At 44.3% G+C, this 25,689-nt stretch overlaps 2 protein-coding genes across 2 annotated transcripts in view; one reads left to right on the top strand and one right to left on the bottom strand.

The window, feature by feature from the left end:
• The window catches only part of ADCK2 (aarF domain containing kinase 2), an 11,821-nt gene extending 1,332 nt beyond the window's left edge, over positions 1–10,489 (top strand). The window contains exons 2-9 of the mRNA XM_009288407.2: positions 6–543; positions 1,271–1,417; positions 2,979–3,107; positions 3,768–3,863; positions 5,879–6,130; positions 7,628–7,756; positions 8,383–8,436; positions 9,665–10,489. Of these exons, the coding sequence (XP_009286682.1) occupies positions 6–543; positions 1,271–1,417; positions 2,979–3,107; positions 3,768–3,863; positions 5,879–6,130; positions 7,628–7,756; positions 8,383–8,436; positions 9,665–9,808 (1,489 nt within the window). The 3' untranslated portion in view covers positions 9,809–10,489. The remainder of the gene's footprint in view (positions 1–5; positions 544–1,270; positions 1,418–2,978; positions 3,108–3,767; positions 3,864–5,878; positions 6,131–7,627; positions 7,757–8,382; positions 8,437–9,664) is intronic.
• Positions 10,490–14,307: 3,818 nt separating this feature from the next.
• Positions 14,308–25,689, bottom strand: part of LOC103906490 — an 11,891-nt gene continuing 509 nt past the window's right edge. Inside the window, exons 2-11 of the mRNA XM_009288406.2 lie at positions 25,219–25,578; positions 23,017–23,108; positions 22,653–22,830; positions 21,304–21,532; positions 20,161–20,729; positions 19,108–19,249; positions 17,647–17,891; positions 15,914–16,077; positions 14,946–15,192; positions 14,308–14,615 (exon numbers count right to left, since the gene is read on the bottom strand). Of these exons, the coding sequence (XP_009286681.2) occupies positions 14,391–14,615; positions 14,946–15,192; positions 15,914–16,077; positions 17,647–17,891; positions 19,108–19,249; positions 20,161–20,729; positions 21,304–21,532; positions 22,653–22,830; positions 23,017–23,108; positions 25,219–25,578 (2,451 nt within the window). The 3' untranslated portion in view covers positions 14,308–14,390. The remainder of the gene's footprint in view (positions 14,616–14,945; positions 15,193–15,913; positions 16,078–17,646; positions 17,892–19,107; positions 19,250–20,160; positions 20,730–21,303; positions 21,533–22,652; positions 22,831–23,016; positions 23,109–25,218; positions 25,579–25,689) is intronic.

Raw genomic sequence — 25,689 nt, 5'->3', positions numbered from 1 at the left:
CGGAGGGCGGCTGAGGCTGCTGGCCCCACCTGTGTCAAGCTGGGCCAGTGGGCCAGCACCCGGAGGGACCTCTTCTCCGAGGCCTTCTGTGATGAGTTTTCCAAGTTGCACGTTGAAGTGAGCCCGCACCCGTGGAGTCACACTGATGAGCTCCTGAGGAAGGCCTTTGGCGAGGACTGGACAGGCATCCTCAAGTTCCAAAGCCGGGAGCCCGTCGGCTCGGGCTGCGTCGCCCAGGTGTATAAAGCTTATGCTGACCTCACAGCTATCGCTGGCTCCCAGGCCAAGGAGCTAGCGCAACACTCGGAGTTACGGTCTGCTTTTGAAGCATGGGAAGTGTCAGGCTTTAGAGGCCTCCTCAGGTGGCTGAGGAGGAGGAAGAGCGAGGAGATGCGGGACGAGAGGAGCAGGGAGGAGCTGAGCTCAGCAGATTGCTCTTGGGGAAGTCCTGTGAGTGGGACATCCCTTATGGAGCAGATGGCCAAGCCACTCCTGAATGCAAATCCTTCATCAGCTGGACTTCTCATGCCTGTAGCCATTAAAGTAAGTCATATATCTGGCCAGTAGATGTGTGAAAAAGGAGCATGCTGGATGAGGCCGATCAGATTTTAATTCCCATGGAGATGAGTAGCTGGCTAGGGCCAGGTAGAGTGAGAGAAGTGATGCTCGTCTCCCTCGGTGTCTTCTCAGCACTTTGGTTCCAGCCAGCTGCAATCTGGACTTGCAGTGGCCCCAGCTCTTCCCAACCCAGAGAGCTCGAATACGCATTCTGCCTATGGCACCTTTGACGTGGCATGTGGATACCAGTAATGCCTGCAAGGGCCCAGTTCATATTAAAATAATGAATATTAAGCTTGGCTTCACCTTCCAGAAAATGAAACCCCTTCTCTCCTCATGTGAAGAAATCTGGAACAGATAAGTTCTTTCCAGCAAAGTTTATTTAAAGAAATCTTACATTTGAGCTATTCCAAATACTAGTCAGTACTGCATGGCACGGAGAGGGTGGGAGTGCAAAAGCAATGGAAAATGGCATTGCATGAGACTGTAGGCTCCAGCACAGATATATTCCATTTGAAGATTATAATGTCTTTCTTTACAGCTTAATGGCAAAATGTGAATTCTTCTGAGGACTAGCTGGGGAAGCCTTGTTAGCTCTCAGTTTTATAGGCTGGGTTCTGTCTATTTGGAATGCATCACTAGCTGATTGAAATGAACTGTCCTTTTTACAGCATTTGGGGAGTTGATCTTGCCACCGTTCATTCTTGCGCAGGTCCTGCACCCTGGGCTAGTCCACCAAGTCCAGATGGATCTGTTTCTCATGAAGATGGGTAGCCACATCATTGGACTTCTCCCTGGATTCAAGTGGCTCAGTTTGACAGAGATTGTGGAGGAGTTTGAGAAGCTTATGATTCAGCAGGTGTGTGCCATGCCATGGTCCCCACGTACTGAAACAAAACTGCCCTTTGTCTTGCTACTGGCTGGCTCTAACTGTTCATACGGCTACTTTTTTAAAGGGTTAGATGAAGGCTTCTTCTTTAGCTATGTTCTTTATTCTCATCAGTCACATAATGTTACTGTAGGAAAGCTTTATACACTCACAGAGTAAAAAAGCAAAGCAATGAAAAAATTTAACAATCTTTATTAGGTTTAAAAATATTTTTTAGACTTAGAAAATCTTTTCTAGACTTTGAGTATGTTTTCTAGCGAACAGCCTGAACAGCTAGCTAGCCATAGTCACAGTCCTTTTTGCAGCGTTGTGAAAGATGAACACTGGTGAGAGACTTCTCCTTAGGAAAAGAATCTCTCCGGACAAGTGCTCAGATGTGTTTTTTTTCTCTTTAATCCTACACATATGTTTGCAATCTATACTCACTGGTCATGTTTGTTAGCACTGAGGTGTATATATATATTGGCATAACTAATATACTTTCACGTAAGTTAATAATACATTCTATATTGTTATCAGACTCATAGTATTGGTAAAGTTAAGCTTTGCAAGTAGATCTGAAAACATGTCCTGATTCACTAATGTCTTCTAAAGACACACTCCTGAAACGTCCTTACTACCAAACTTAAAAAGATTTCACTACAGGCTTAATTAGGCTTATGTTTCTATTAAAATGAACCATTATCTGCTAATTTCATTTTTGTGTCTAGAGTGCAGAGTCTGAAGTCTGTTACAAGCTTTTGAAAGCCTTAACTCTTTTCTAATATTGCAAAAAATCTACACAGTAAATCCATGTTGTAAACTGTTGACTGTATTCAGATGTGACTCAAGGTCATTAGTACCAGTTTAGTCCGGCAGAGCTTTCGGTGGATGCGCTGCAGACTGAGGATTAGGAGAGCATCTGATAGGCTTGTTGTAATTTCCTTTCATTTCTCTTTGAAAGAACAAGTATTCCTGGGATATTTCCCGTTGCCAGATGAGGGAGGTGAGGCAAGGTTTTCCTGCCTCCTTGAGCAGCAGCAGTGGGCAGGAGAGATGCCCTTGTGTCAAGGCACTGGATCACTGAAGAGCTAGGGCCAGGACTTTGCATAATGGATTATTTTGTATGTGTTACACTAAATTTCTTCCTGCTATGGCTGCCTATCTGTAAAAGGCTAGGGCTGCAGTTCTTCTACCCTGTCTGCCTGCCTCGCTATTTGGACGGTAAGCTTTGGTTCAGGATCTGTCTTACCCTTGAAAATAATGCGGTCCTGGTCTTTTTTGAGACACCATGCCTATAGTAAGAGTCACCCATATTTCGAAGGTGCTGGGTTGTGGGCCATCTGTTACCCAGTCTGTTACTCTACTCTTCCATGAGGAAAGCTATAAGCATGTAAGAAGCACTGCTCTGTTTTGTTTTCATTCTGGCTTTCTTACTAGTTTTGTTGGTATTGAGTATTGCACCATACAGTCATATCCTCATACAGGATCCTGAAGATCTAATTCTAATTGAATCTAATAGCCAACCTGCTTTTTCATTTTCTCCTTTGAGATTGACTTACGCTACGAAGCCAGAAATCTGGAGCGCTTCCGACAAAATTTCCTAGATGTTGATTTTGTGAAGTTTCCAACTCCCCTTCGGCCTTTGGTAACGGCAGATGTTCTAGTGGAAACATTTGAGGTAAGAATGCAGGGTCTGGGAGTGGTGGTAGCAGTGAGAAGGCCCTTAGGAGAACATGCCACGGCGGTGTTTTTTTGAGAAGGAGCGATCAGAGGCAGAAGGATGCTTTTATCTTACTTGCTTACAGAGATTGGTGTCCTTCCTCAGTGTCTCTTCCACTCTCTCTGTTTGTAAGCAGTGCATCCCAGAAGACAGGTGGCAGAGAACTCCATGTAGAAGTGAACACTTGGCCTGAAACCAAGCGGACCAGCAGTGTGTCCAGCCACCATGTGCTTGCCTGTGCTTTGCAAACCAACACCACACTTCAACTCTCCTCAGTGGTGGGTCAAAGCAAGGAGCTCAGCAATCTGACACTTTCTGATGCTTGCCTCACTTCCCTTGTGGATGTTTGAGTCACAGACCAAAGCTACTCTCAGCCTTAAGTTTTCGTGCATGTGATCCTGGCAAGAGTATTTCTGCCCCAGGCTGTATCACACCCTCCTTCCAAAGAACAAACCCTTGCTTCGCTAATGTTCTCTGTCACATTAGGTACAGCCTCTATCGAGCAGGTCCTTTCTAGGGTATTGTTATTGCCTTCCCTCAACTCCTGGCACCTAGGTAAAGGTGTGGTTGAAGGTGGGACACAGCGTGTGTTTGACTCCAGTTCCGTCTTTATTTCAGGAGAGTGAGCCTATTTCGCACTACCTGCATGCAGAGATTGCCACAGAGCTGAGGCGGAGACTTGCAAAGATGGGCATGGACATGCTGCTAAAGATGGTAAGCACTTGGCTGAGGCTGGAAGTGAAGGTTGTTGGGGTAATAAGACAGTATGGCTAAAGAGAGAACCTGTTTGCTTCCCACGTCTCCTACCCTTCTCCCCATGGACTCAAAGATAGAGCTGTGCCTTTTGGAGCCAGCCTGTGGATGCCAGGTATCTTGCGGTAACCCAGAACTTGGGCTGCTGGGGCACTGTGCAGCTCCTGAACTGATAGAGGGAGGGTCTGCACTTCATGTGCGGTGTTACACAAGGTCTGAGTAAAGCCTGGGCTAGATACACCACTACTGTAGACTTTGACACGGAGCTTCTTCCACTGCAGAAGGGCAATCTGCTTGCACACAGTAGGGTCTCCTATGCAACTTGATTTGTGCATTGCTTAGGAAACCCACTAATCCATTTAATGAATATTCACATATTGCCCAAGTGTTATAAAGTGCAATGTAATTAGCAAATAATCATGCTCTCTGCATGGACCATGGATGCAACTTACAGGGAAAACAGCTAGCTAGTTTCTTCATTTATTGACCCCTCCTCTAAAACTGCCTTTTTTTAAGGAAGACCTAAATATGGAGTAAAGAAAGCAAACCTGGCCAGATTCAGCTTATGATTCAGCTTCTGTCTAGTTCTTTTGTGGTCGAAATAATCACAAATGATCTGGAAAGGAGTGTTGAGAGGTGGCTCGTGAGGAGCCACAAGAACTAGTGGGGAAGAGTTGCAAAAGAACCTCAGTACCGAGTGCGTGGGCAGTAAGTGTCAGATGAAATTCAGTTGATAACTGCAACATCATGCTAGAGTGATGGTGAGGCCTGCAGTTCTGACTCCGTGTAGTATGACAGACTCTGAAATAGCTTTTACCCCTCAGAAAAGCAATGGTGGAGCTATAATAGTTTTATGCTAACATTAGATTCAATGGTTAGGAGTAAAGCAAAACCCCCAAATTTTATGACTAGAAAAGAACTAAAGAGCAAAGAAACAACATAATGGCTGTAAGTAAAACAAATGCCTGTTTCTTGAATACTCTGTGCAGTTCTAGTCCCTTGCTGTCCAGGACCCTCCATTTCAAGAGCTGTAATAGAACTAGAAGAGGTACAGAGGAAGGCAGCCAGGATGGTTACTGGTGTGGAATGGCTTCCATACAGGGATGGTGAAATAATTTGGACTCATAACTCTGGAGAGCAGAGAAATGAGAGTAGCTTATGACAGAGATATATGCAGTCATGGGCACATGAGAGTGAATATGGATCTGTTGTGTATGGGTTCTCAGAACAATGAGGAAGGCATAAACAAAATTATCAGAGGTCACTTTTCCAGGCAACACCTAAAAAAAAAAATCTTTTTTTCACACAGCTCTGATTATTTACGTGGCAATTGGACAAATTCGTAGGAGAAATCCATCAAATACAAAGATAATCTCCTTGGGGCAGGAAGTCCTGCAGTCCCAGGTTGCCAGGAGGGTTAGTGGGGAAGTACTACCTTGTGCTTGCCCTCTTGCTAGTCCTTTCTGCTACTAACTGCTAGCAGAGGCAGAGAATGCTACATACATTTGTTTCCTCTTCTCTTGTTTTCCTCACTTTTCAATACAGTTGTAATGTGGGTTGTTGTCCCAGACTAGACAAACTTAACCGTTCTCTATAACCCATACCACTGAATGGCAAATGGCCTATTCTTACTGCATTACTCTTTGCCGAGGCCTACCAGCATGCATCCAGTTTAGGGTTAATTGCCAAAGAGCACTACCATTCCCTGCCTGGGACTCCCGGCGGTCCTACCTGACCTCTAGGAAACAAACAGGATTGCTTCACACAGCTCTGACTCCCCTAGAATGAGTAGCACCTGTGCCATTTCAGCACATCTGGTCTCCAGCAGAAGCCACTTGCTGTGTTGCTGCCTAGGGTGATGCACACTCGTAATGACAGTGAACAGACCAGAAATGAACCTCTGCTATTTGCCTAGGAGTTTTGGTGTGGGCAGGTTTGGTTGGAATGAGCTGCTCTAAGACTTGCTCTTCCTCTAGGTCTTTGTTGACAACTTTGTCCATGCTGACCTGCACCCTGGGAACATCCTGGTTCAAGGCACGGCCCATGTCAGCACCAGCTGCAAGGAGCAGACAGCCATCGTGGACCTGTGTGACACGCTCGTGGTGGAAGTGCAGCCGCCCCTCAGGCGGCTCTGCCTGGTGCTGCTGGACGCGGGGATCGTGGCGGAGCTGCAGAGCGCTGACATGCAGAACTTCCGGGCAGTTTTCACAGCTGTGGTCCAGGGCCAGGTGAGGCCTCTGTCATGGGGCTGTGGAGCTGAGGCTGGGGAAGGGAGACAGCTGAAGAGTCTGATGGCTGAAGTGATAGTTTTCTCTCTACTTCCCCTTACAATCCTCCCTAAGAGGGGAGAGGAGACTTGCTAGCGTGGAAGCTATACCAGACACAGGGATAAGATGTTCAGCTACGGCAAGGAGGCTGCCAGAGTGGAGCAATTTCAGTAGCCCAGGAAACAGAAGGTGTTAAATGGGAAGCATTGGCTGCCACTCCGTGGTTAGGAGTGCTTCTGATGCAAGTTAGGACTGCCTGGGAGCCGCTCGCATTTCAGACTGTTGCAGAATCTGCCAGATTTTGCTAGAGAACAGGAGGGAATGGATTAACATCTTGGTCTTCCACACATGTTCCCTTCTGCAGCCTTGCTGCTGGAAAGCCCATATGCCATCCTCCATTTTGCTGTTGCGTCAGTGTCTGTAGAGAGGAGGAAGCAAAACAGGTGCGGGGGGGGTGGTGTGGTGTCTGACCTCTACCAGGCTTCTCTGTATAAGGGCAACTACTTTATTCTCCTTCCCACTTATTTAAAATACACTCTCAGCTGGATTAGAGAATCCAGTGCTGATGTCTCCTGTACAATCTGAGAACAAGCATCTGTGCTCATACTTGCATGTTGCTGTTTCTCAGCTGTGGGTTGGATGGCTCACCAGCATGTCTCAAGAGGGACACGTTTTAACTTGTTCTGTTTAATCTGCCAGAGCATACTGAGGAGTCAGTGCTAAACCATGTATTCAGGCCCATCCTGTGCTGCCAGACTTACTTCTCAGCTACTAAGCAAAAACTGCAAACATTTGATTGCAAGTCCTTCATGGCTCAGGCTGGGTGTAATTCATGATCTGCATGTGAAAAACTTCTACACCGTCTCATTGCCAAACCTGGGGCCTCTGGCTCTGTACGTTGCTGTCAGACATGTCTTCCAAGAAGAGCTATAGAGCCTGTCACAAGTGAAGCTTGGGTATGGTTCTCCCCCTTTCTCACCAAGCATCTGCTGGTGTAGAATCAGCTCGTTCTTCCTCCACAGTTTGCAAATGGAAGGTTGGACTCAGCCCATAAGGGAGGTTAATAGAAGTCTGTCTTTACACCATTATCTTCTCTGCTAAGAAGAAAATGCCAGTCCTGTGGGTTTTATTTTTCCCCCTGAAACTTCTCCTTACTGCCTGAGAGAGATCTTTGTTGTGTTCTACACTACAAGACCTGCAAGAAAAATAAGCAGGGTTTTGCCAGATACCAGCTAAGACTTTTGGACCAGTTGTGCTCTTCCTGCACCTGCTTCTGTTGATTCGTTGGGTCTCCGTTGCTGGAATGGGGAAGCATGGTCCTGGGAGTTCTCCCTGCAGTATGCTTCCTCTAGGGACCTTTGCAGCAGAGGCCTTCCAGGGACAATGATGTGCAGCTCCCTGTAGACCTGCTGGCACCAGTGATCAAGCTCTGATTCTCCTTTTCAACTTGTTTCACAGGGGGAGAGAGTGGCAGAACTGATCCTTCATCACGCCCGTGCTAACCAGTGCCAGGATATTGAGCGATTCAAAGCTGAGATGGCGGAACTAGTGACCAAGGTCCGGGGGAACACCATTGCCCTAGGAAAGGCAAGTGCACAATGTCCCACCCTCACTTACCTGTAATCCAGTGCAACTTGGCTTTCAGAATAATCCATGTGGAAAGGCCAGCTCTGATGTCATCAGCACCACCAACCAGTACTGGGCACTTTTAGTGTCTGAGGTGCAGCAAAAGTCCATAAAATCCTTTCTTATTTCCTTCTAATTAAAAAAAGCATGTGTTCGGGTTTTGTTACTGGTTGTTGTTTTTTTTAAATCTCTAACATCTGCAGTTCCCTGTCAGGAGTTGCTGAGCCTGATGTTACAGCTTGCATCCTGTTAGCTAAGGCCAGCCTGGGCACTTCAGAGAGTGTAGTACGGTGGTATTGAGCAAATTAATGCATGTTGTGTACTGCTGTGAGGTCAGATGTTCTCAGCCTTCCTGGGCTGGCAAGTAAGCAGAACCATGGGTCACAGCTGAACTCCTTATTCTGGGCAGGGTGGGGGGGATCATACCTTGATGTTGGCTGTTATCAGCCCAATAATCTTGTCCCACCACCAGAACCAAATGCTAACAAACACTTAGAAGTCACTCTGTCACTGCCTGTCACTCATGTGGCTCAGTCTTCTTGACCACAGGTTTTTTTGATCAGTTGTTAACTTCTTTTGTATTCCAGCTTCAGGTGGCAAATCTCCTCTCGAATGTCTTTAAACTATTGATGACCCATAAGGTGAGGTCCTGTCACTGTCTGCCTTCAACAGCTGGAAGTTTATTTGGGGAGGGAGAACTATGGGGAACATGAAGGGCTGACAAGGAGGGGGACTGACTTCTGAAACGAACTGCTAGGAGGGGGACTGCAGGGATGCATCTGAGTGTTGCAGACATGCTGTTTCTCAGGTCTTGATACACACCCTACCAAGACCAATTTCTGTTTTGTTGGGTTTTGTCTTAATACTGCATTTAATGGTTGATATTATTTACTAAAAGGAATGTTTCTGTTACACATAGTTCTTCCTATCTTTTTTATAGTCCCTTAGAAGCAGAAACTGAAATCTAATGTATGTTCCACTTGTATACCATTGCATGCTTTCTTCCCTGGACCTCTTGCTTGATATGGAGTTACGTAACAGCACCAGGCCACTTTTTCTGGTTTGTTAGAGGCCTCAAAAGTGAGAAGCTGCTCACAGAACAGAGATTCCTTCTTATAACTGATAGTATTTGGGGGACAAGTTTCCACGGTTGCAAACAACTTTGGAAATCAACAGAGCTATGGTGGCCTGGACTAGAGGAGATGAGAAGGTTGTCAGCCACAGGGCTGCCCAGCCTGCAAACGGTCCCTCTAAACATTCCTTAGTTAGAGGTTTTTGTCATTAAGCCTCATCAAGCTGGTTTCTAACAACATGAAATGTAATTTAGGCCCTTACAAAGCAAGTCCTCCCAACTCCATGAAATCTTAATGCCCTGGTATGCCTTGAAGCAATCCTGGTGCCTGGCGGGGAATTCAAGAGTAGTTTGTTCACATGCAGAGCAGAGGATCGTTTCCTCTGTAATCTGTGGGGGCCTTTTGTGACTGTTCAGAAGGTGAGCTCCCCCTTACACAAGTGCATGTGTTCAAGTATGTTGGATACTACTGCAGCTTATAACGACATTAGCAGGTGAGCACTCCTAAGCTCCTGCTATTCCCGTATGGAAGAAAAAAAAAAAAATCCCATTCCCCTTCTTGGAACTGAAAAACAAACTCTTGGGTTCCCTTAGGGCACTTACCTTGAAACTGTCACCTTATATTTGGGCCTGCTGCTGGATTTCAGCGAGTTCTGAAACTCCAAGTGATGAAGTTGCAGTATAGTTTCAGGTGTGCGTATGCTCTCCCCAGCCTCTTCCCTTCCCTCTCAGCTTAGCCAATGCTGGTACCTCTGCGGAATGGGCTCAGAAGTCCATTTAGTCTCTTGTGGTTCTAGGTGAAGCTCGAGAGCAATTTTGCTTCCATCATCTTTGCCATCATGGTTCTGGAAGGTCTTGGTCGTTCACTGGACCCTGAACTGGACATCCTCGAGGCAGCTAAACCACTGCTCATCAAAACTGCAGCTTCTGTCCTCAAATAGACTCTTGCGGCTGCTGCCCCCTCACTGTGCAGGGTTACCTATGCCGTCTGTGAGCTGACGGAGAAAGAAGCTGAAGGTGAGAAATCGCATGTATCTTGGGGACATGCCATACAGTGGTTACTCTCCATTAATGTTGCCTTCAGTTGTTTCAGCCAAGCACCAGGCATGGGATGATGAGAAGGTCTATTCCAGAAACCAGGAAAACTTTGCACAATTGGAGAGTTCTGACTCATTACACGGTTCTAAGAGCAAATGTGCTCTGGTAGTTTTTAAACTGACATATCATGTAGTTTAGGTGCATAAGATCACTGCAGCCTGATGAGAAAAGCACTTACTTGTGCTTTAAGTCTTTAAAAATATGTTCATTGCTCAAGTCTGTTTTGAAATATATTAGGTTAAATATTTGAAGTTAATATTTAGTGACTTACCTGTCACTGTGGTATGAGAAATGATGTTCTAACACCACCTAAGCAACTAATTCAGGCTGAAAAAAGCCCATAAACCTTTTGTCTTTTGTACTTTTAACTTCTGCTTTTATTGTAGAAGTGTCCTGAGATCCTGCATGGAGTGGTCTGTTCTTAGTCACTTTGGATGATAAAAACAGACCAGTCAACTTCATTTTTTTCAAACTTCCTTACTCTAGCACAATACTATAGGAGTTTGTATTATCAACAGCAGAAGAAAATATTTGCCTAGGCAGGAAACCTAATTCCATAATAAAAAACAACTTTTGAGAATATTTGTACTGGTCTTAGTTGTTTGGGGTTTTTTCCTGAAGCTAAAAAAAAAAGAATTATCTTTTTTTTTTCTTCCCCCCGTGTATTTCTTTCCTACTACCCTCCCCCCTGCTCCCCTAGTCTTACCCTAGTCAACTCAAAACGTTAATTAATATGCAAATTCTTGGGTTTTGTTTCCAGTAGTTGCAAAACAAGGAGTCCAAGCATTTTCCTAATGGATGGAAAACACATTGTGAATGTTTAAATAAAGCCAGCAAAAGAGCTAGATCATACATGGCTCTTACAGTCAGTTATTTTAATAGTAGTATTACAATTATTTTATGGCTGTATTTTAATAGTGAGAAACACAGTCTATGAATGATTGGAAATACTGTAATACTACATATATTCCCAGATATACTGTATGTGAAACTGCAGCAGCACAGGGTGTCTGCAGTGGTCTGTTTTCAGATGGTTAAGCAATGAAGAGAAAGTACATAAGCAGACAATCTGCTCTTTTATGGTGATTACAAAATAATGATTAATGTTGTATAAATGAAGTCTGAAAAATAAGTTTAGATTCTGTTCAATATATTTTATGTACTTTAATCATTACGTATTCCACTTCCAAATGCTTCAGGATAAAAGCAGCAGTAGAGTTTAATATCTTTAAAGTTTTGGGTTTGTTTCTCTAAGTCTAGTTAGACTTAAACTCATAACTAGGTACACTGTTGTCCTAACTAGCACATGATTTAGCATAAAAGAAAACTCAAAAAAGAAGAAAAGCAGGCAACCCCCAAACTTTACATTAAAGAAAATCTCCATGTGCTGCCAGCACCCATTTTCCCTCAGCAGTGTGCATGCCCCCTCCCATTTCCACCCAGCTGTGGGGGTAGAGGTGCCAGGCACAGCACTCTGCAGCTTGTGCAGCCCGGGCCGAGTCCATCCGTTACGCAGGTCTTGGGCACAGCCACCTGTGTTCCTGCTGAGCAAATTTCAGCCAACTCTTCCAGAGGCTAAACAGAGCTTAAACCAAATGATGGTAAACCAAATGGTAGAATTCCATGTCTAAAATGCAAAACTGTGCTTCACATGTAGTTTCCATATATGCAGCAAGTTATTTTTTCAGACCTTAATTTAAACAAATAAACAAAGAAAATGTCAAAGCCTTTACCTTATATAGAGGTTCACCTTTCTTTCCTTTTCCCTTTTTTTTTTAAACAAAAATCTCAGGATGGTTCACGCATATTATGAATCCTAAAGTTAAAAATATCCCTTTTAGCTATTAAGGCCTTAGAATGGTTTGTAAATATCTGGATGAGCAACTTGACTTCAGTTTTCCCCAAAAAGACAGTTAAAGGCACAGCCTCTCAGTTATCTCTGGAGGAACACATCCTGGGACCTAATGCTAAGAAACTGCTGGCTGTTCAAAACATTTGGCAGAATTTCAAAGGATCTCCCTTTTACAAGTTTTCTTAATTTTTGTATTTTTTTTTTTTAAGAAACTGCTATTATCACTGGTGCTGTGTTCCTGTAAAAGGGGTGAATTTTTATAATACTTATGCTTTTGCCGAGTGATGTGCCAGAAAATGCATAACGTGTTTCTAAGTGTACACAGAATGTGAGGCAACAACATTTAAATGTTGTATCTAGTTTGGTTCTAGGTATTACTTAAAACAAGGTATCGCAAATATTATATATATTTTAGCATAATTCTGTGTAAAGTAAGAACATCCTTCGATATAGCTCTGAGTGTTCCAGTGAATAAATTCTGCCATGTCCATTCTCCTTTCCTAAATACCCACATGAAAAGAACAGCTGTATTTCTGGTTATCCAGGGCTGGTAATAGCATTCTCTGTGACACAGCCACTGTATTTTGTACCTCTGATGATATGAGGAAGAAGGACAGCACTTCAGGATGTGACAACCATAACCTCCTCCGCCTCCCCTTTGTGAATGAAGGCATCTCCACTCATCAGAGTACAATGCATTAAAAAACCCCTCTTCTCTCCTTTCCTGTAGCAGAAGACCGCCTCTTGATGTGCCTTACTGTTTACTTTCAGGGGAGGGGAGAAGCCAGTAGCTTCATTAAGGAAAGTCAGTAACACACTTAGAAAATCAGGGGAGTCATGAGCAAGCTGCATTGTGGACTCTGGGTGGAAACTATGTTTTACCCTATAGCCTGAATGGGGAACTCTTCTCCTCCTATAGCGCTATTGGCTACCTTGTTTTCTTTCTTACACAATTTGTTAACTGTCAATTTACCAATTCATTTGTCTTTGTAGCATTCTCCTCATTTAGTCATGGTGAACAAAAAGTCTGTTTATTCTGACCAGGTGCCCTACCTGCAAAGATATCTGAGTATCTTTCTGACAAAATGTCCTGCTTTTGGAGACTGCCAGCCTGAAAGTGAGATCGTAGGCAAAACAGACCCCTAAGCCCACCATTGGGTTTGGTCATTCTCCAAAGACAGGTATTTCAGAGACCAGACATTTTTCCCATCACAGTGCCTAGAAAGGGGGGGGGGCTTGTCACCAAAAAAACATTTCCTTTTTGCATTTTGGGCTTCTCTAAGTCATTCCTCCTCTAGGGGAGTGGCCTACGTATTCCAAGCAGTATGTACGCCCTGACAGTAGAAGATCTACACTTACCGGGAGCCCAAGCTGGAGGGTTCCAGGTTGTCTTACCAGGTTTTCTGAAGCACCTCTCATGTCACTGGATCCCTGCCCTGCCCCCTGCAGCAGTTTTGGCAGGAAGTAGCACAACTTTGTCATATGCATGGGGGCTTCTTCCCTACGGATCTCTGCAACTCACGTGCAGTGGGACACTTGCAAGAGTCAGTTGTTAATAACGGAAACTGCAATGGATAATTTACATTGTATTTGAGCACATACATTTTCATTGCTGCAGTTGTCTGGTCTGAACGTCCAGCTGGTCTCCAGCTCTCCTTCCCCATATTTCATGTAACATTAACATAGCAAGGTAAGTCATATGACGACAGCATCACATAACTACACTTCCTATTTTGTGTGGTCCTTGACCTTTAAGAAATGTGCTTTTCTGGCGCTGCTTTGGAAGAAACACAGCAGGGCAGAAAGTTCCCAGAATGCAGCAGCGGAAGCCTTTTCAGGCCTGTGTTTAATTTCCCTGCAGGCTTGTGTTAGCAGGACATAGCCTGTGCTTCCACCACTCCACTTGAGGGGCTCATTCCCAGGGCATTTCTCCCGACCTTCATTCTTGTTCTTTACCTCCTACTCTACTGTATGGCCCATGCCCTCACGTGACTTAATTTCTTTCTCTGCCATTTGCATCTTGAAAGCGGCTACAACCTGATGCCCCTCTGCCGGGCTGTAGGTCTTGTGCGCTTTGAATCACTTTTGTAACTCCCAGGTTCTCTGTTGCTCTGCTCTGGATTGCCCCATGATGCTCACCAGCCTCAGACTACAACACTCGGCACTACAGGTGCTGGCTCCTTGGAGTCCTACGGAAAGAGCCAGCCCCCTTCAGATGCCTTTGGGGCAGAAACTCGGCACTATGGCTGTGTTTCATATTAAATACCAGGGTCGCTCTTGGTTGCAGAGTGGGTCTGTCAGCAGGGTCACTACATGTGCTTAAGACAGAAGAACAGTTTGGCAGAGGTGGACTAGAATAGTAATTCCAGAGAGAAAGGCATGTAAAGGACAGAGCAGTGAAAATGCACACTGGCTGCAATGAAAGGGAGATTAAAGACCTCTCCAGGAATCGTAATTCCACTTGTCACAATGGCACTCAAGCACCCAAGCTCCAGCACACTGCCTCACACCTACAAGATACAGATCAGGTCTGCAAACTGCTCAAGGGCCTGCTTACCCACTCTGCAGCTTCCTTACGCTAGCAGTGATGCCCGGAGCATCAAAAGATTCTGTTCTCGGAGGTACTGCTGGAGGTCACAGAGTTTTTGGCCTTCTTTTTCCATCTTCTGGCGTGAACGGTCTCTGCTCTGGAATACTCTCCCTTTGGCAGCCTGCTGCTGCTTTTGTTGCCTGTCCTGCTCTCGTGATTCTTGTTCCAACATTTCCTGCCGTGACTGCGTTCTGCTCCTGAGAAAATCCTACATAAAAATGAAGATGTTTACAATTGTACAGCCAGATTTCATGCTGAATTTCATCCACAGTTATCACTGGCAGAAGTCAGAAATGGGTATAATCTATGGAAATTCATTCCTTGCATGCAGAAAGACTGCTTCTATGGCAGAGATGGAGAATTTTACTTCCCATCTTTCATCTTTATACACGTGTCAAAAAACCGTTACCCTTCATTTATTTACCTCTAAATGTTATAATTATATTGGATATAAAATAGGTGAAAGAGAAATACTCTGGATGGTGCCGCTGCTGGAAACACGGTAGTACAGGAAAAACATTTCTGGAATTGCCCTTACCAGCCTTTCTTTCTCTTGTTCAAAGCTCCTTTCATTGCGTTCTGCCTGCAACTCTTCTCTCTGCAAACGCTGTGTCTTTAAGAACTGCAGCCTCTGACTTGCTTTCCTCTTCTCCTCCTCTGGCAAGGATTCCTTCCTGCTCCTCTCTGCCCCAGCAGCCTGGAGCAGTGCCATGTGCTGCAAAGCTCTGTCTTTGTGCTCCAGCTGTTTCTCCAGCCCTTGCAACGTTCTCTGATGCAATCGCTGCCTGTTTCCAAAACAAAATTTCTCAAATTTCTCAGAAAGAAAGCGCAATAAAAGAAAAAGACAGTGTATGAGACACAAAGCAGATACTCTGGCAATCTGTGCTCAGTTAACATTCCAGGACTCTTTGTTAGGTTATGAGGGTTAAACCTGGGTCCTAAACAGAGGTGGCAAAACACCCAAATGGGCTGGTGCCTGATGTCAGCTAACTGCAGTCATCCATTCACCTGACTACATAACCTGGTGCGGCTGCGAGTTCTTGGCCCTGAAGACCAGGAACCAAGGAAATGGACTGTGTGGACAGGGCTGTAGGACTAATTCAGACAACTGGGTGGCTATGCGTATTGGTGGTGGAGCCGCAGGGGCAACAGAAGACATGGAAGGAGGTGGGTCATGGGTGCAAGGACCTGCCAAGCTTAAGTGGACTGTGGGGCCAGGGGCAGGGAACAGGGGTTTGGGAGGCAAAAGGACTTTGGGTCTGAGGATGAGATTGAAGGGAAGTTGCCCTTGGAGGTAATGCTAAAGGTGATGAGTCCATGCGTACCCACTCGCCCGTACCTCAAGCATCAATTTTATTCCCGTTAATAAACCACCACAATGACTCTGCAGAGACTTAGCGTGAGGCACAATGCGTGATGTTCAGAGACTGAATGAGAGCACCAGGGAGTGGACATTACCAACCTTCCAACATTTACTACAAAAAGCAGTTAGCTCCTAGGTATTACCTCTGGTTGTCCCTGCGCAGCTGGCGTCGGATGCTATCTGCCTCTTGCTGCCGCTCCCTCTTCAGCTGCCTCTGTTCCTCTTGCCACCTTTTGTGCTCAATCTTGGCTCTGTTGAAGTCCATCTCTTTCCATCTCTCCTGAGATGCACCATTAAGGATTGATTTCTAAGAGAAAAAACTCAAACCCTTAATCTCGTCAGTATATTTTTCTAATGATGTAAACTGTAAACCTACAGAACAGCTTTGTCTTCTAATGTCACTCCTGAGCTCTGGAAGCCACACTATATTGTCACTTCCCATCCATGAAAACACTGAGTATGATGCTAAAACCTATACAAAAGATTAGGCTTAACCAACAAAGGGGTGCCTGAAAATACAGTTTTAAGAGTTCTTCATAGTTCAGTGGGCTGTGCTGTTCTGGTTGTTCCGGTGTGGAGCCAATGCTTAAAACTGCCCAATCGTTGTGTCAGCCTCTGGATTGGATGGAGAATACAGGTTCTGACCACAAATCATATTACAGATTCCTCATTAGATTTTATTAGAAAGAGAAATATCTGCCTCCCTCTGGCCAAACACAAAATCTTCCTGGAGTTCTGTGCAGGTGTACTAACTCTTCATTTCCCATTGTCTGAGATTTCTACCCACGGTCAAGCGGTCTTTGTGTTTTCTTCAGTAGTAGCTGCATTTCAATCCTGGGCAGTGTTCCTAATTTGCATTTTTAAATGCACTGTGCTGTGTAAAGAGATGAAGGAGCACCTACAAGGCTTCTTTTCACAGCCATAGTGCAGTATTTATTTCTTTTGTACTCCTTACAGAGCCCTGTATGAGGGAAGGAGCAAGGAAACATCACCAAAACTTAGACGTGCGTTCCAGTTTACATTGCTAAAGCTGTTTGGGGCTGTTTACACAAAATATTTTCCTCTCTCAAACGCATTCTCCCTTCTCCTATTCCCCGCTGCAATTAGCATGTTCCTGCCATTAAGCTGCTCCTCTGCAAACAGAATGTCTCTTTCCAGTTCTTTCCTGAGGACGTCTCTAATACCACAAGCTGGAAAACACTACAGGGCCTTCAAGTCATGTCCCTGCCAGTCTCATGTAGCATTTGGACTGATTTCTTTTAACACATTGGTCTGTATGGCTTCCTAGGAGTAGTAAACACCTTTGTTCTCCAGTGTTCTCCAGTTCTTTGCAAAAACTGTACCTTGTGGGTGGTTTGTGTTTAATGACATACAGAGGGAGAGATCAAAGAAAGAATCAAAGGTGTTTTATAGGTGGGAGGTGAACAAATGGTGTTATCTAGCAGGTAAAGGACTGGCCTAAGGATTAGGAGACTTGAAGTTTCACCCCAGCCCTGACATGCACTCTCTGCTATGGGATTCAGCTGACTACCTAGACTTTCTCTTTTTTTGCTTTCAGTATCTGTAAGAGAGGAATAATTTTTTGCTATCTAGTAGAGCTGGCTGAGAGGTTTATTTAGAAAAGATTAAATCTGAAATAAAAATCTCTATCAAAAGTGCTGAGTAAAAATACCAGAAGTGCCCTGTTCCTGTACAACACCGATTCCCAAGTGGGAACCTTATGTTTCTATTTATGCATAGCCGTTATTCTACATAGGCATTATTTTTGCTGCAGTAAAAACCTTTGAGAAAGAGATCAAAGGAGAGTATATTCTCACGTGACATAAACAAATCGCTTGATCCTAATAGCTAAATCTAGTTTGGACCCAATACTTACTGTAATGCTTTTGTCTTTTAGAAGATTTAGAAGATTTGTGGATCTCCTAGCCTGCACGTTGGAGGTACTGTGTGGTCTCTGTACACGTAGAGCTGATTTAATGGTCAGGCTGTCTTTCTCTAGTGATTGATTCACTCTGCCAAAGAAGCTTTGGCGCCTGAAAGGAACCAAAGCACTGGTTCGCAGGGAAGGGCTCCTTTGGGAGTGCTGGATTGGAGCTTCTGCCACTCTGGACTCAAAAAGACCTTTCAAATAAATTAGGGCAGGGACATAAGAGGTTATAGACAGCTTATAAAAAGAAAGCAAATTAAAAAAATAAGGTCTTCTCATATAAAATATATTCAAGCAAGACTTTTATAACTTAGTACCAACATTTTCCTCTGAGAAAGTGGGACATTTTTTAGTCTCCACAAAACAGGTCCCAGCTTTCAAAAAAACCAAGTTTGCCATTGCAATGAAGCAAGAGTTTTGCCTGGTAACACAAGATCACTGACTGCGCTTACAGCTACTCAGGCTAAGGGGTTGTTTACATGGTATTTCACAGACAGACATGAGCTGCTTCTGCCAGTGCTCCAAGACAAGCAAAAATTATAAATTTCTTGATAGTGCAAAGCCTGAGCTATACATCCTGCTGAGAGACAGAGGAAATTAGCTTGGGCACAACACTGTGCTAACACAGCTTTTGGGGAACAGAACATGGGCAGAGCTTGCTCGCACCTTTCTGCTAAAGAGAGCGTGGATCTGAGTGGCAGTGTTGCATGGAATGATGCTGGAACACCAGCTGGGAGGAAATGTGCACTTCTGTTTATGACTCTTCATTCTCCCTCTACCAGCAGTGACACAGAGCAAAGCAGTAACACTTGGAGAAAGCTTTAGGCTTTCAGAGTCCTCACTTAATGCCTGCACTTGTCACAAAACTAGCTTAATGAGAACAGCAACAATTTGATTGAAAACATGATCCAGCCCCTTTTGGATGATAAGGGAACAAATGTTTACTCGATAACATTATAAAGCAATCATTTTCAGCACAAATAAGAGGAGGAGTGTTCTGCAGAACGGTCCTGGTGAAATCTTTTTGCTATAGGCAGTCATAGTTAACATTACAGATTAATTTTTAAGGTAAGGAAATTTTATAATAAATAATGTTTATAGTGAGCATTATGATAAAGGTTAAGAAAACCCAAAAGCTGCTACTGCAGTAGCTGTAAAAGCCAAAAACCCCGAACGTCCATCTGAAAATACTTTCACCTTGAGAAGAAGATGAACAACTTCTCAAAGCATACTACCATTAATACCTACATATAATGATACTATATTATGGTGGCTATATTCAGCATGGCGTTACGCATTTCCTTTTGAAACATCAAGAACTACGGCAACAGATCTTAGACATGATGGCCTGCTGCACTGATACTGTGTGGCAAGTCTTATGTTTGGATAAAACAGTTACAATTTCAATACCATGTTCGTGCTTAACATTAGCCTCAGATTCAGCATCCCGCTGTGTGCTGTCTGCTTCTTCCTTGTGGACTGCCTCCATTAACCAGCTGTCTGTGTTGACAGCAGTATCAACCATAGCATGAGCCATCTCCCTCTGAGGACTCTAGAAATAACAAGAAATGCAATCACAATCCAGGCCTGATAAGGAAAAGAATAGGTTAGTTTCATGAACTTACAGCGTAAGATCTTAAGTTGCAACTGAAGTTTGAGAAAAACTAAAAAAAACTCTAGGGAAGAAACAAAGAACTCTTAAGTAGAGTAATTTCTGATCACTTTGTGGGTTTCTCTGCATCTTCAAATGACCTAAACACTGTCAGTACTTCTGCCTGGAAGGGTCCAAACTGGTACAAAAGAAATCAGGCCAGAGGAGCTCTGGCTGAAAGACAGTTGCGTTTCTGGCACATGCCAGAAATCAGGATTCTAACTCTTGCAGAGCAATGGAGAAAAGCTTGGCAGCAGCTGGTGCACATTAACCTCCTCCTTACTGATCCTCATCCAGTGCCCTGTTCACAAGCACCGAATCAACTACCGAGGATCACAAAAGTCTCTTTTGGTCTTTGCGAGAGGTGACGCCTCTATCATGGGTGGAGAAATATCTTAATAGCATTATGCCAGGGACTACCTTGGTATGGAACAATCCTTACTGTGATCCTTATCAGGTGTAAAGTCTTCTGCCTGACACATTTTCCTGCCTTTACCTCCTTCACGCAGAGGCAGGATGTAGAGGAACTGGGCTATGTGACACTTTTCATATTCTGCATCCATGGAAGAGGTTCTAGGAGTCTGCTCCAGCCAGTGACAATGACAGCTTCTAGCTCTTTCCCAGGTTAAAGGATCAGGAAGACAGTGCAGAGCAAAATCTCTCCATTTTTTAGCAGGCATACATAAGGGCCAGGCCTAAAACCGCTAGCAATTTTTTGGTACCAAGAGCAGAAAACTTGAGGTAACAAAGCAGGCATTAAACAAATAGCAGATCACATGTTAACAGAAGAGCCAGGGTGAAGCACTTTTTACCTTTTTAGGTTCTATAACCTCATTGTCCTCTTCCAAACAAGACTGAACATCTTTTGGAGCATTTTCTGTCTTCAATCTCTTATCTTCCTTTTTCTCTTCCTCTCTGGAAACACTTTCTGAAGACGAAATCCTCACTTCAGACAGTTGCTCGTCTATTTTCTTGCTGAGCTCTTCTTTAGTCAAGCTTGTTCCTGGGATGAAGGCATCTTCCTGCTGCACTTTGCACCCTGTAGGCCATGTGGGTTCCCAGGCTGCAAGGCAGCAATGGGGAAGCGAGGTACACCTACAGCTGCACTTAGCACATGGCTGAGTGGAATACAGACCCCTCGGCCAGTAGTCCAGGTCTGAGTGACCCTGTCTGTAATGGCCTGAGGCTCTATAACCCGGTGTCACGATGTACGGGTAATCCAAGCTTGAATCTACCACCAGCTGCCTGGCTGCTAAAGGCATCTGCAGTTCTAGGATGATGCGTTCGCTTAAGGGCAGAGGGATCCGCAGAGCTTGGTCAGAAGACACCTCCTTAGTCTGCCCATTCCAGAAATTCACAAGCACTCCCCTTCTGTTGGGTGCTGTGCATATTAAAAAAAAAAAAAAAAAGGCAAAGAATGTATTAGAAGCATGTCAACCTGTGTGATTTATCTCTTAGAAAGCAGGAGATAAAAGTAACAGCTTGTGTTTCAGACAATTTTGTAATAACTTCCATGATTTTTTCTTTACAGGTTTAAAATTCGACCTTCTTTTGAACTTCCTCTGAAGAGACAACAGATAGCAAAATTCTCGCTCGTCACAGTGAGCCAGGATTTTACCCTGCAGAAGCTGGAAACTAGACTAACAGATAATCAGGTGAATACTCATGAGGGCCAGGAACATTTTTCTCCTTGTGTTGGGAGGACGCCCGCCCCCAACTTTTTAGGAGGTTTCCACTCATAGAACAAAGCAAAGGCTAACTCTGGGAGCTGCATTAATTCTGGCACTGAAAAAGAACAGGCTGCTTAGTGCCAACAACAACAACAAAAAAAAGATGATGAAGAGAACCCAAGCAGCAGGTGGTGAATTCTCCATGGTTGAGACCACTCTCTTTTCTCTATAGTGACCAGCAACCGTGGCGAGTCTAGTGCTATTAAGAAAGCCAATACCCCGTACCTAAACATGCCTCCTTGTTCTCCATAATCTTTAGCACAGTGCCCGGGCCAAAACGTTCAGCTTTAGCCTCCCATGGTGCCAAGACCCTGTCTCCTGGAGCAAGAGGCTGTTGCCTGGCATCCTCGTAGTGGAGAATGTCGTAGAGAGGCGTTTCCTGCATGCGAAGCTGTACCTTGCCTTTCAGAGTGCGGCTTTTGTCAAACTCAATTAAAAAGCGTTCCCTGGAGCTCTACAAGAGTAAAACATGTGGTTTGCAAGACAGACATCTGGGTCCAATTAACGGCCAAACATAAGTGCTAAGAGGGAAGTGGCAGAAATCCCAGGAAGCGGACCATGATCTGGGAATGTAGCTTTCCTCTTCTACCAGGTTTTTCACTGTACTGTGTCCATATTGGACTTTAAAAGTAATTAAAAAGCTGGGGCTTAAGGGGCTGACAGCCTTTCTCTTCCTTTCATTTTGGACTTAGATTTTGGTAAGAACACAATTAGCACGCTAAGGCAGAACTTTACCAGGAAAACCTCCCATCAGAAAAAGAGTAGCCAAAAGAAACTGCTGTGTATGATGCAGTTCGTTACACAGTAATCAAAAGGATAACAAATCAGTAAAATGTCATAACTGTCATAAATTTAAATGCTTTAATTTAAGCCTTCAGCAACGGGTGTGGGGAAGATCTATTACCGAAATCCCAGCCTTCTCTGCAGACCTATGAGTGCACTTACACAAATAATGCTGTCAGCCCTACTCCAGCTAACGTCACTCATGCCGTTAGCTGTCCACATCTGCTCCACCCCACACTGGAGCTTACAGCCATCCTCAGCTATACTAGCATCACTATTTATTTAACTAACCTGCAAACTGGGAAATGCACCGGATTTTTAAAGAAAGCCTGCAGAGGGGGATTTTCTGTCTGGCATCCAAAATCGTCTCACAAATCCCAGAAACATAGAAGGAAGAGAACGAGGAAAGCTCTCAGTTTGGTAAGGAGGAGGTGCGTGGAGGCAGACATTTTGGATTACTAATACTAATGCTGTTTAGCTAATTGGCTTTGCTGCTAGACTGGGTGGAAGTAGACAATAGGGCTAAGGGACCTGTTTTGTTTGATTGTCTCTGAATAACAACTTCTTATAACTACTAAAATGGATTGATTTCCAGGCTGCTTCTGCTTGCAGGACTCCTCGCAGTAAACAGCCAGTCATCATCAGGAAACAGATGAAAATAGGATGTGGGGAGAGAATAGAAGTGTATCACAGGAGAGCCACCCTACAGCAAGGCCGTGGGAAGAACAGGAAGAAGACACACAGATCCTAGGGAGAGCCTTTTACAAGCATAGCTCCCAATAAATATCTACCTTCACCTCTTGGGCAACGTGGCCCAGGTAGTAATAGCCATCAGCTTCTCTCCTTGCCAACACACGAGCCCCTCTCATGAAACTGGAAGCCTCTGAGGATGAATCAATGAAATTCCTTTTCGCTGAGGATATCAAGGGCATACAAAGGGAATCTGGGTTCCATGCACAAACAGGAATGCTGTAGAGAACAAAAATACAAGAAGTAACGAAGACCTTGGCAACAGAACTTCTGCAACTTGCTGCAATGAAAACAAACTAAATCCACATGGGACTCCCACCCCACCACCCCGCAATAATTGTCTTTGTTTCCTAGCTTTTTTCTTCTTTGCATTTCCAGTGACCCATCTATAGATTTTGAACTTACTGTGTTACTGGACATCTTGGCAGCAGAGAGCCACAGGGATCTTTATTAGCTGTGTGACAACACTGGGCGTGTGAGATGGACATGGAGCTTACCTGGAGAGGGGAAGGAGGAGATGGAAGCAGAAGATGAGCATGATTTTTGAACATTTAAATCCTTAAACAGGAATATTATTTATAAAATTGAAATTTACTTTCCAGTATATTACTTCTCTCTTTGTTTTAATACTTCCATCATATCTTGTGGTGCTATGCTGTTTATCTGTAAGCTCATCACAAATTGTTTTGATTTTAAGAAATCGAGCTTGGAAAGAAGAAAATACAAAAATATAAGAACTGTATGATAAAAAAACCCCTTGTGTTTCACCTGCCTTCTATTCAGCTGCTGGATATGTAGCAGGTGTATCACTGTTTCTTCAATCATGATGAGATTTCTTCTTCAAAGGACAACGTGTCATTTCAAGAATACACAAAGCTACAGCGGATATCCATTTTGGCCCATCTCAGATCCTATCATCATTTTATTCTACTGTGAAGGAAGCACTAAGCGTGCGATTTTAAATCAGAACAGTTTTCCTTCAGCTGCTGGATATGTAGCAGGTGTATCACTGTTTCTTCAATCATGATGAGATTTCTTCTTCAAAGGACAACGTGTCATTTCAAGAATACACAAAGCTACAGCGGATATCCATTTTGGCCCATCTCAGATCCTATCATCATTTTATTCTACTGTAAAGGAAGCACTAAGCGTGCCATTTTAAATCAGAACAGTTTTCCTTTCTTTCTAGTTCTTACACCTTTTAGTTAATTGATTTTAGTAAAGAGCTTTGAACCTGGAAAACACACCAATTTCTCAGGACAAGGTGCAGCTTGGAGACCGGCAGCAGAATAGAGGCAGGGCGGGGGTTCTGGAGCTGCCTCTCCCATCCCCAGGAGCAATGCAGGCATACCAACCCCGCTGGCTTCCTCCCAGTCAGTCTGCCCCTGGCTCTCAAACAGTAGCTTATGGGCAGCCAGCGGTCCCGTGTGCATTGCCTCCTCTTGTACCCTGCTTCTTACGCAGCTACCCAAACTCTCCAAGCAAGGAAGGGCTGTAAGGTCAATGAAAGGAGCTGAGGTCAAGGAAGAATGAAGAAGGTGGGAATTGAGCATAGAAGACAAAGTTGCCTTTGCAGGTCAAAGCCAGCAGTGGAGCCACCTGGCCTGAGCAGGATGGAAAATGTGAAATGTTTGAGAACAATGACACAGTTCTAATATGCCAGGGACTATGAGAAGGGAGAAAGACAAAATGCAAGGGAGCTGGGAGGTGGCGTCGACAACAAAGCTATGAACCTTATATTAAAGCATTCAGCTTTTACGGAAAAAGAGAAACTCGCGTTGCATTAATCGTGTGTTAAGTAAAAACAATGGTTGAATAGTTTGCCGCTATTCCCTGTAAACTGTTGCTGAAAATGCGTTAGGGCTGTTACGAGACTCAGAAGAGCAGGGAACTTAAAATCCCTTAACTACAAGGACGGGTAGACATGCAAAACCTATGCTGTTTCAGCTGAGGAATTCAGCTGTTTGGGATGTTAACAGATTTAGAAGATGTTGTTCTTTATTTAAAAGACAGTATTCAACCACCCCCACCTAAGAGTAAAACAACATTGGAGTCTGTGAATCAGGATACACCGGCTGTAGGCAAAGCTGTACAGTCACCTAGCAAAGAAAATGTAAAATCAAAGTAAGGCATTTGTTCTTTCCTTCGGGATCTTCACCTTCACCTGTCAGAGACACCTCTTTTCGACTGCTGGTCTGTGAAGTTCAGTGAAATCACGTTACAGGGCGAGTCTTCCCCTGCAGAAGCAAATGGAGCTAGACCAAGATATACCCGAATTTGACCCCAGGTGTTGGCAATGATGCCTTTTGCTCAGGGGCTACATGAAGTGCTCTTTCCTCACAAGCAGAGATTTAAGGTACAAGTAGTGTACAATTAGAAGTGTGGATATGCCAGCTTGGGATATCGGGTATAGCCTGTCACAGAGATGCCAAACCTATTTTAAATCTTTGTCCACAGACTGCTTTGTTCATAAGCTGCCAGGCAAAACAAGGTTACCCTTCCAGAGGGTCACAGAAACTCTTTCCCAGTTCTACTTTGTGAAATGTCATCCAATAAAGAGTCAGGAGCAACTAATTAGTACACACTAATCTTATATTAGTGGTATACCTTTTCAGAAGCAGTAGGGGGGAGTCTGATCGCTTGAAAGGACCCCCCTGATTGTCTGGCTACTTTCTCCATTATTTTTTGCTCGCTTCTTTCATGATCATCCGGATCTCCCAGAAGGCATACAACATGTACTGGATGCAACTTGTTCTCCACAAGAAGTTGGCAGATTTCCTCCGACTCTTGCTCTGGGAGTACGTCAGTGAACAGATACACCGACTGGCAGGCTGGGTCCTCAAACGCCACAGCCAAGCCGCTCGCAGCATTCGTGCCATTCTCAAACCGCAGGGATCGAATCCAGGCTGCTGCTTCAGTGACACTACTGAGCGAACATCTGACGAGGCAGTTGCACCATTTTAACACCTATTAAAAAAAAGGAAGGAAGGAAAAGGAAGGAAGGAAGGAAAAGGAAGGAAGGAAGGAAAAGGAAGGAAGGAAGGAAAAGGAAGGAAGGAAGGAAAAGGAAGGAAGGAA

Source organism: Aptenodytes forsteri, unplaced genomic scaffold, assembly GCF_000699145.1.
Source record: "Aptenodytes forsteri isolate BGI_AS27 unplaced genomic scaffold, ASM69914v1 Scaffold56, whole genome shotgun sequence".
Taxonomy (NCBI): domain Eukaryota; kingdom Metazoa; phylum Chordata; class Aves; order Sphenisciformes; family Spheniscidae; genus Aptenodytes; species Aptenodytes forsteri.
Note: the sequence above shows the minus strand (reverse complement) of the source record. Positions and strands in the feature narration are given on the sequence as shown.